Source organism: Perkinsus marinus (assembly GCF_000006405.1).
Source record: "Perkinsus marinus ATCC 50983 genomic scaffold scf_1104296947810, whole genome shotgun sequence".
Lineage (NCBI taxonomy): Eukaryota > Perkinsozoa > Perkinsida > Perkinsidae > Perkinsus > Perkinsus marinus.
This window is the reverse complement of record NW_003210458.1, coordinates 163032-173778: the sequence shown is the minus strand read 5'-3', so window position 1 is coordinate 173778 and position 10747 is coordinate 163032. Positions and strand designations below refer to the sequence as shown.

General features: G+C 43.0%; 3 protein-coding genes across 3 annotated transcripts; 1 reads left to right on the top strand and 2 right to left on the bottom strand.

The window, feature by feature from the left end:
- Positions 1-1342: 1342 nt before the first annotated feature.
- Pmar_PMAR021412 (calmodulin, putative) lies at positions 1343-2012 on the bottom strand (the record flags this gene model as incomplete). Its single annotated transcript, XM_002779091.1, has 6 exons — positions 1343-1364; positions 1413-1477; positions 1518-1607; positions 1654-1742; positions 1784-1854; positions 1900-2012. 6 exons carry the CDS (start codon positions 2010-2012, stop codon positions 1343-1345), a joined length of 450 nt encoding a protein of 149 aa, XP_002779137.1.
- A 1804-nt stretch (positions 2013-3816) lies between these two features.
- On the top strand, positions 3817-7165 carry Pmar_PMAR021411 (hypothetical protein; the record flags this gene model as incomplete). Its single annotated transcript, XM_002779090.1, has 9 exons — positions 3817-3874; positions 5108-5188; positions 5415-5513; positions 5557-5666; positions 5714-5839; positions 5884-5952; positions 6383-6458; positions 6511-6647; positions 7073-7165. 9 exons carry the CDS (start codon positions 3817-3819, stop codon positions 7163-7165), a joined length of 849 nt encoding a protein of 282 aa, XP_002779136.1.
- A 2020-nt stretch (positions 7166-9185) lies between these two features.
- Positions 9186-10503, bottom strand: Pmar_PMAR021410 (mitotic cyclin-CYC2, putative; the record flags this gene model as incomplete). Its single annotated transcript, XM_002779089.1, has 6 exons — positions 9186-9426; positions 9578-9694; positions 9742-9852; positions 9908-10002; positions 10052-10184; positions 10235-10503. The coding sequence occupies 6 exons, from the start codon at positions 10501-10503 to the stop codon at positions 9186-9188; spliced, it is 966 nt and encodes a 321-aa protein (XP_002779135.1).
- Between the last annotated feature and the right edge of the window lie 244 nt (positions 10504-10747).

The window sequence follows — 10747 nt, the reverse complement described above, 5'->3', positions numbered from 1 at the left end:
GTAGCTCTCTTTTATAATGGCAGCGTGTGCCGATCTGTCCCTTCGACATCTTACCGTATAGCTTACGAGATTTGTATGTTGTAATTTAATAAATCTCAATCAATTCGATAAAGTTTGTGTTACTCTAAGTTTGGTCGGTTCGAGGGAATGTTGTCTACAGGGCGAGACAACCTCCCTAGGAAACGATCTAGTAAGATCTGTCAGATGGAGACAATATTGTGGAGTTTCACGAGCCGTGGTATGAACAATACTAGTGAATAACATATTTCTCTTCGACTACCGCATATCGCGTTTTACACCACTTCTCGTAAAACGGGTGAAACTCCTATGTGGATAACAATTGTTATCGTTGCGATTTTCTAGCGGATCAACAGCACAGAGAAACAGATGTCAAGGATTGTGGTAAAAATGATGGAAATCGACGACAATTCTTTATAATTATTGTCTATTATCAAACGTGCTGTATATAGTCAATGCATGATGGAAGATACAGTAATACAGCGTACCAACGCTGAAAAACGTTGTTGAGATATTCCCCACGCGAACGACAAAGTGGTTAGCTTTGAAGTCACTAGATCAAGTCAACACGGTCCCAAACAGAGTCGAGGGTCTCGAAAAAGATTTTCGAGATTCCATTCGGGTTCGATTCTAATGTTACTGGACTCGAGGTAAGCAATATAGGAGTTCTAATAGTTCTATGAGATAATCACGAATACATTATCATCACAGCCTAGAGATACTGCAAGCTGTATGCCACAGACACAACGGGGGCACAATAGAAACGAAACGGTCCGGTATAGTAGCAGGAGAACGACGCCATTTCGAGGTGATGAAATTCATCTCAGTAACTCCACAGGCATCGTCAACACGATGCCAACCACTTGATTAATTAAGCTCGAGAATGGTTTTGGCATTTTTCCAGCAGAGCACCACCGACTAATTGGACTCACACCACAGGCTAGATCGATTGTAAACTATATTGCGCTTCCACCTTAGTCGACTTTTTTCGATTCGGAGTTCACTTTAGTATTCATGGTTCGATCAACGGTGGTATTGTCTGTACTCGGTGGGTGGGGGGGTGTGTATGATCGCTTTGCTCAGGAGTACTGAATAAAGAAGTTTATACACGACTTTGGGAGGATGATAATTTACCAAAATTTCCTCACCGAGACATGCAGTTGACCATGCGCGTATTTTGCCACACTATTTCTGCTATTCCAGCAGCCTAACGTCGAATTGACCAGAAGTCTCCCACTGAGCCCAACTCGCTGATGAACGCATCCCAAAAAGCAATTCATAAAACACAAGTATAAACACCCCTTGACAAGAGCATTGCTAGCCTTTACTTCGCCATCATCATACGACTGAGAAGCAGCGGAAATCATCCAGTTGAGAGGCAGACGCCGACTCACACAAACTCCTCGTAATTAATTTGTCCATCACCGTCAACATCAGCCTCGCGAATCATCTCATCGACCTATACAGGAATGAACACCAGTTCAGGTTTATGAACCTACTTCCTCATCGGTGAGTTTCTCGCCGAGATTGGTCATAACGTGACGCAGCTCGGCAGCGGAGATGAATCCATTTCCATCACGATCGAACACCTGCAAACCAGGGCTCTCAATCTTCATGAAGTCCACCACACGTCACCTTGAAAGCTTCGATGAGTTCCTCTTCGGTGTCGGTGTCTTTCATTTTACGCGCCATCAACGACAGAAACTCCGGGAAGTCGATCGTGCCTGTTCATAAGCCTTCCACCAACAACCACCAAGACGCCTACCGTTTCCATCAGCATCGACCTCGTTGATCATATCCTGCAACTCGGCCTCTGTCGGGTTCTGTCCTAGAGATCTGAAAACGAATATAACATAAAAAGGCGTGGTAAGACGACGTTACCGCATCACAGTGCCAAGTTCCTTGGTAGTGATAGTTCCATCACCGTCCTTGTCGAACAGCGAGAACGCCTCCTTGAACTCGGCGATTTGCTCTTCAGTGAGTTGATCGGCCATAACGTTGATAAACTCAGTACCAGAACGACTCCGTTTAGCAACTCCAAGGAAGGTATCTTGGAAAACGGCCGGACTCAAGCGCAAGTCCTCAAAGGGCAACCGCGCGCGCCCTAGTGATCGATTTATATTGAATGCGGCCCGATGGAATTAACATGGAGACCGACTTGAATCGAACGAAGAGTGAGTTATTACTGGTGTTGGGATATATGTTCGCTTTTATCAGCTGAGCTCAGGATTCTTCGAACTATTTATAAAAGTTTACATGCAAATTCGGGTAGAAGTGTACAGAAACCAATGAGAATTTCCTCCCAAAATTTCCACAAAAGTTATCAACACATGTGGTTGACCATTTGCATATTTTACCACAACGGGTATTATACTTTTAAATTCGACTTATTCTCTTTTGGTTTTTATATATTAATTTTCGAAGGAGACGTTTTTTTCTGTGGACTCCACTTGAAGGCATTCACTGGACAGCGTGGAAAAATATGCACATGGTCAACCACATATGTTGGTGACAATATTGGAATTCTGAGGAAATTTTGGTTAATTCCTGTACATTTCTACTCTACTTTGTATATAAACTCCTATAATTAGTGAGGAAACTCCTAGGGTCAGCTAAGGAAAGCCAACATATATTACACACATACATTATATACACTGTCACTGGGTGATAATATCACCCATGTATTTTATACAAAATCCAAGAAAGACAAGTTTGAAGGGTAAACCCGAAACCCCACCCGAAACCCGACAAGGCAACCAGAAACCGAACTGCTGATAGCGAGCGACAAACCTCCTTGGATTTTGTAGTTTACCCGGGCGTTCATCGTCTCGTTTTCGAGACGGTTATAGTTGGGAGAGTTTATTCCAATAAACGTGTATACAGTTATAAACGACCAACTTCGGTGGAGGGAGATATTCACATATGTCGGTGACAATATGGAAATTTTGGTAAACGCTGTTGTTGACTTCTGATGGTGATGAATAAATATGCATGTTGGAAAATCCTTGGATATGAACACGAATTATCAGTTTGAAAATATCACTCGTTTATTTCCTAATTTATTGGTGAGTTCATGAAAATTTTCTACCATAATTTCGTAAAAAAACACAACTTCTGGAAAAAATTATGTAAATTTTACCAGTTTTTTCTTCGATCGTTGGTCAGGTCTCGCCGCCGACCTCCCAGAGCACATCTTGGCCGACTCAATTCTCTCATCGTATTCAGTCAATGAATATTACATCTATACTCAGGTAGCACCAACCGTCACTCGCCACGAAATTATGCAGTGTAGGTGTGCAAACATTGGAGTGCCGCGTTACGCTCAGAGTGGCTGTGGAAACGTCATTGTGAGGCGCGCGGCTTTCACCCGAATGATTCATCTCCGACTGCGAGAAATAAACGGTAATTTCCGGGTTGATTTTATTTCTGTTTAATGGAAGTTTTATTCGTTTTACGTGAAGTGGTGTAAAACTCGGTGAAAAACGCGATATTCGCGGTGATATGCAGTAGTCGTGTAGTTTGTTTTTCATATCACGGCTCGTGAAATGACTCAGCCAAATCAGTGAGGGATTAGGAGATTAGCTGAGGTTGGAGATTAGGAAAACCAACAAGAATTTTCCGAATTTTTCTTCAGAATCTTCATATTGTCACCAACACATGTGCATATTTTCTCACTTTTTTGTAATCACTTTCGAACGAATTTTACGTATTAAGTTAACCGAATTAGAATCGATTGAGAAATGTTTTCACTTGGTGGCGAAACGGTGTGGAGATGCGTCCCAAGGCTCAGACACGCTCATGGAGGCACGGCGGTTTGGCGGGACATTTATCGACGACGACATTCAGTTGAAAAGAGGTGAGGGGGAAAATGTCGTAGCCAGGGATCGATCCGGATACCTCGGAAAACCGCGCTAGTTTCGTTCATCTGTCATGCTCTATGAGGTTACCATCAGCTTTGAAATGTCGGTGTATATGGTAATTTACAGTTATTCAGCGTGAGGCGTGGGCAATAGGGATTTTCGATGATCATGATTCTAAGGAAACGCTCGGTGTAGCGATAATCGTTCGCTCTGTATGTGAGAAAAATTGAGACATCTCTCGTGGGAAAAGTGAAAAACGGAGTTTTTCACGCACTTTTTGGGTTAGCGCGTAAAAACGGTAACTGTCATTACGTACAGCACTTCAGTGCGGGTGGGTATTTCGTGGCTAGTGTTGGGTTTGACTAAATAAACGCTCGCCCTCAAAAATGCGTAAATTTTTCACAAATATGGTTTTCCTCGCGCTCTTAGTGAACGATTATAGGCTTTCCTCGGTGAACCTCAACGCATCACCCCCTAATTTAAGACTTCAGGTTTAGTCGCGGTCAGTACGTGGAGCGAAAAAGGGATTCGCGATCAGCACCAATATTGGATTTGAAGGTATCTTGGACAATCTTGCAATCTTGCAATTCCTCAACGCTCTCAGACGTTTTCCACATCAGCATTGGCTGCGTGTCGAACCGGGCGTATACTAGTGTATGATCTGAACGAAAACGATCCGTCTCGGGAGGGGTTCACTGCGGTGGCCAAGCCTCGGTCGGATTTAATACGGCCGTTAGAAACGGGTATGTTGTCGCGCTGTAGCCGAGTTTTTAGTGTGAAAATTAGATTGCATGTGTTTCTCACAAGTAGAGATTCGAGAAATCGTCGCGAAATTAGAGTAGTATGTGCAGTGCTGTAAAAAATGTTGGCCTTCCTCACCTGAGCTCAAATTTTTCCTCACTAATCATAGGATTTTATATACGAATTAGGAGCATATATACGATTAGTGTATAGAAAGAAATGTTGTGAACCTAGTGAAGGTGAACTCGACATGGTAATGAAGGAGTTGATAAGAGATTTAATAACAATTCATCTATGATTGCAAACACGGAAATATCTAGCTTAGCTTATCACAATCTGAATGGATTGCATATCGTAGAGCGATCGCACAAAAAGGGACATAACAGTAACAAGGATTCTCCAAATTTTCCTCAGAGGTTTCATATTGCCACCAACACATGTGGTTAACAATGCGCAAATTTTACCACACTGAGTATATGTGTGTTCAGATGCGGCCTTTCCTACGAAGGCTGTTGCTGCTCTTGCATGTCTGCCGTTTTCTGATGGTTATGCTGCTGGGGCTTATGCTGGTAATGTGGGAATTTCGTGGCGCGTGACGGTTGATTGCTGTTGTCTGGATTGATATTGAAATCAATACCATCTCAATTCAAATTCGCTTGTTTCTATGTGGTGGTATCTTATGTTCGTGCGTGCAAGATACGTATCATAACATACGTTGTTGATCTTGTCGTTGAGTTTTTCTCCAGAATGCGAAGAGGTTTTATTCCGATTTCAAAAATATCGTTTTTGATGCAGATGGTGGGCTTACGATATGGCGGCTCGACAACCAAGGAGCTGCAGCGAGCTGGGTTGGTCATAGAGGAGGGGCGGCCACATCGGTATGCCATATGGAAGGTGGTATGTTCAGGGAGGTGTGGTATGGAGTGTCTTTATCCAGGCTCGAAGCTCGCTTCTGTCGGGTCGGATGGTTACGGTCGTGTTTGGGACACTACAGCAGTTGACAAATGCATATGGTCATCTCCACCTCCCACTCGGGAAGGCGAGGAGGTAATTTTGTGGCGCGTGACGAATTGGAGGATAATTCTTTTTCGCAGCCCTCTATGCGGATAAAGAAGCAGTTCACGAGTGTGTCTAGAGTGGATGCTCATGTGGTCATCGCTGGGCGAAAGGACTCTTCCTGGCGAGTTTACGATACCCGACTGGGTAGCCGCGTCACTGAGGTCTGTGGACATTTTTCAAGTACACTTGGGAGCTCTTTAGCCAGGTTGGTAGATGCGAGATGAACGATTGGTGTATGTGTGTCGAAGCAGATGGTGGGCAAGGTTCGCATATGGTGAGTTGAAATCGATTAGAAGGGCGAGCGCTTTTATGGAAGTAGAATGTATCGATTGCTGCCAGCATTAGTGAAATTTACGAATGTTTTATTCGTAAGTATTTGGTGATGCGTTCTGTTGCTATAAAGTACCGCATTTGGATGCGTGTCGAACTTGCTATTGAAGGGGAGGTTCGAAACTTTTTGATGAATTTTTACTTTTTCGTAGTAATAGGACGAAAAAAGATATTATAGCTATTTCTGGACAGTACATTGGAGTTTCACCAGCCGTGATATGGAAAACACTAGTGAAAACATATTCCTGTAAATCGCGTTTTTCACGGAGTTTTACACCACTTTACGTGGGTGAAACTCCATTGTATTTTTATCAGTTGAGAATCATTTTTCGGGTATTTCCGACATATTTGCGGTGTTCATAGAAATCTCACAGGTTCGAGCAAGCGACAAAGCGGTGAAGATATTTGATCTAAGGCGTTGTGGAAGTCCACTGCAACAACGGCATCAGAGTCGGTTATATAATAATCGATCAACTGGGCGCGCGCTTTTTTTTCATAGCAGGTCCTCGCCTATTGACAAGGTTTTGCTCTGATGGGCGGTATCGGTTGGTATCTTGTGGGTTGGACGGGCGAGTTCTCGTGTCAAGTCTGGAGAGGGACGATTCGAAGCGAGGGCCTTCTGAGGTTCATAGTGAAGATGTGAGATTTTTTAATAATATACGATATCATAATACATTGGAGTTTCACCCTAGTGATATGAAAAACACTAGTTAAAAACATATTTTACGACTACTACAGGCCGCGTTTTTCACCGACTTCACGTAAAACGCGTGAAACTCCATTAAAGAATAACCCGTGATATGAAAAACATATTTTGAATTTCATTTCGCGAAAAACTCTTGTGAGTAGTGAATAACGCGTAAAACACGTGATATGTTTCACGTGATATGGTGTGGTTGGTCCGGTGGAATTCGCGATGTATTTTCAATTCACTTCATATCGCGTTTTTCACGTCGAGTAATATGCCACTTCACATAGAAAGAATAAAACTCCCATATTGGTCTCTCATAAAATCAGTTGAATTGGCCTTTAAAGTGGCCATCATTTCAAGTTGGTTTCTTCAGGATTATATGTTGGCTTGTGCATTCGACTCGGCTCGACTGGTTGTGGCGGGGCTCCGAGGCAAAGTTAATATCTTTGGCTTTGATGGTCGTTGAAGTGATGAAGATGCTGTTAAACCATTGTTTAATCATGCATGGACATGCAAGAATATATAACACGAGTTGTGTTGAAGTGGAGAGTGTGGGAATATATGTGCATATTTCGGCGATAATTTTTGAGGAAATTTTCGGAAATTATTGTTGGTTTCTGTACACTCCTACCCTGACTCGTATAATCAGCGAGGAAACTATATATGGTGTAGTGTAGAAAAGTACACATGAGACTTTCCTTAGAATTCTCATACTGTCACCATGTAGTTGAGCATAAGCATATTATTTCTGCACTCATCGTGTAATACACGACAAGTGTATTACACGATGTGCATTCCACAAGTGTCAATAACTGGCGAGACTATTACGAGTAAATCCGCCATGTTATCGTATAAGCCCTTCTCTAGAATTTGGTAGAGTGTACACTAGAATTCGTGGGCGTACTCATGTTGAAAACATGCTGAAGTCGTATTCTGAGCTGTATCTGATTGCCAAGCCGTATAGGCCTAGTGGTTGATCGCTCTTACACATACAATAGCCGACTCCTGTGCTTGCCAGAGGGCTCAACGACTATCACCGCGTGAGGAGTAAATGCAATAGAGAGAACACAGAATCGATTTCATAAACGGTAGGATACAAAAGTAAACACAACGTGCAAACAAATCCACAATCACTTTGTTGTGTGTAACGTAAGGCATTATACAGATAGTTGATATGAGATGAGATGGCATTCATCGTCAACAACAACACAGTGGAAGATCGTGGTAAATCGCAGTAGGTGGAGTAATTCACCGCTGGTGATTCCTCAGGGTTCTCTCCAACCCGCGGCTATACCCTAATAATGCAAGTATTATACTGACAACTACGCCTGGTCCGAAGGATACCGCACACGAAGAAACAGGAGATGACATACAGTGCATGACACTCCTTACTTTCCATTTTCCTCACACTTGGAGCATACGAGAGGATTTATGCTGGCGTCGAGTCATCCTCGGTGTTCACACTCGTGGAGTGGATGTATGAGTGATGACAAGTCCGGGGCCTAAAGTTTCGACCTCCGTGTTGTAGTCTACGATAGAGACAACATATGTGTATGCGTGCACCTCTTTAGTTATATTGCGCCTCTTATGTCGAGTTTCAAGACACGTGACGCCATAGGTTCACCACACTAACGAAAGATAACCCCATACTACAACCTTCAAACTGTTTAAGGAACAGTTCCACAATCCAATCGCAATCCTCAAAAGTGAAAAAGGCGTCAGATATCATCAATAACGGCTCATTCAAGGCGAAAGAAGACGGCTCGAGGAAAGACGATTTCATTAGAAACACAACTGAAACAATTGATAATGCGAAAGTTGCATGAAAATACAGTGCGTGTCGATTGGATATGCAGCTGTGTGCAAATCCGCAATATTACTAACAATAACAAACGCACATCGTCCACATATATCCCCCAACTCTCATAACACAACAGACACTTTAAACCAATATAACCATGATAATAACATGTGCTCAGAAATCAACAGTGAAATCGAACCCACTGAGAAAACCCAACATGACCATTTCCAACACAATACTGTCATCAGAAAGTATCATTTCCCTCACTAGCATAGGTCATGCATTGCCTGCTTACAGCAGCATACGAAACTAATTGAATCGGGCAAACGATCATCACATACGACGATAATAACCACGGGGCTTCATTTTACACACGAATAAACGTCGTCGTCCAACAACTGGTATTCCTCAGGACGGTAGTCTTCAAAATCATAGACAATTTCTTGCGTGATAAATCAGTATTGTACACTATAAGCACTTTGGCTTTAATCTTCATCCGAGCACCATACGGGATACACTCCGGAACCTGAAAACAATAACGAATGAAATTAAATCCATTCGCATTTTCGAACAACTTATGCGAAAATTCGCATAATTAACACGTAGGAATCCACAAAAATTATCACACAATTAATCATTCAACACATCAACACATAAGACACAATTCCAATCCTGCCAACCCCACTTACTTAGAGAGTTGGAACTTCTTCTTAACAGCTTTGAGTTGCGTCCCTGAATAATCCTCATTCGTAGCCACTTGCAATAATGCACATAGGTCCTTCGCCACCACCTTCACGTCGTGCTCAGTGGTAGGACAATGTACGGCCACATGTGGGGGCCACGCTGTCGACTTCCTCAACAACTTGTTGGATAAATACAAGGCGCCCGCCGCCAACTGACTTGCGGAATACTTCAGCATATTATACCTGATCGAAATGAATATAATATCATACGCACGACTCAATGGAAATGATAACCATAATCAAGTTGCGATATAAAAGAACATGAAAATATATACGCAATTTAATATAACATATATATTATAAAGCGACACTAAACAGAGAGAAAGCAACTTACTCTGGTAATGCAAGCTCCAGACAATACTGGGCCAAGAAGAAGTGCTTCTCATCGGCCTCCATAACCTTAGCATATCTTAACAGGAAGAACATAGGCGACGGTGTAGTGATGCAGAATCTAAAACAAACACCAATACAACACTATACGAGAGAAGAGACACTTACCCAAGCGTGTTGAGAATGTCAACTTCCATCTGCATCACTTCGTGACGTTGATAAGTCCGGTCGCATATACTGACTATGTCCTTCATCTCGGGAGCATATATATCCTCATATCTGACAGAAAACACCATCTTCTTCTCATACCACTCCTCAACCAACTTCGACTCACTTAGAAGCAATCAATAAACAAGTAACACCAACCAACTGCAGTCGTGTACGTGGGAGATTTGGACACTGCTCAAGGTAGCGATCAATTAAGTTAACCTGAAAACACACAAAGTCATCAACCGAGAGGAGCACCATCTATAGCTACCGTCAAGTAAAGCGTCTCAGGAACCAACTTGAATTTCCAATGTACCTCCACCAACCAATCGATCAGCACTGCACGCATACGCTGAGTGATATCATTCTGGGTCCTCTGCATGTAGTCATTAGCCTGCCTGTATCTGAAGCGGAGAGAAGATACTTTCCTTAAGGGACGATCAAGTCGGCCTACTTCTGTTCAACGCCATTCATATTGATGAAGATTGGATTCACATATTCCGCCACGAACTGAGGGTCTCCGAGATCCTGAAAATCGTCCCTCACAGGAGGGATAAATTCCTGAGTAAAAATCACTTGACGATCCTCTGGTGGGATGGTGTCCTTCCAGTCAATGACTGGGCTCATGGACTCTATTCTAGCCGGTGTAGTGCCCTGCATAATAGTATCATCGTCATCATCACCCAAACGTGCTTTACCTCGTGAGGCAGCGCCTGTCGTCATCCTGCAAAACCAGGCAGAATCATCCCCAAGACGAGACTCACCAGTGTGAGGAGGCAGAAAGTTTGAAGTGTTGCTGAGGTCCATGAACACCTCCCGTTTACGGGTTTCCATCACAGAATGACCATCCTTCCCAATAGGGACGTTTTCAGACCGCTGAGAGTGCTGTGAACGGTTGCTAGTGAGCATAGTAGTTAGAAGACTTTTGTTAGAGTCGATATCGACCGCTGGGGCAAATCGCGCTCGC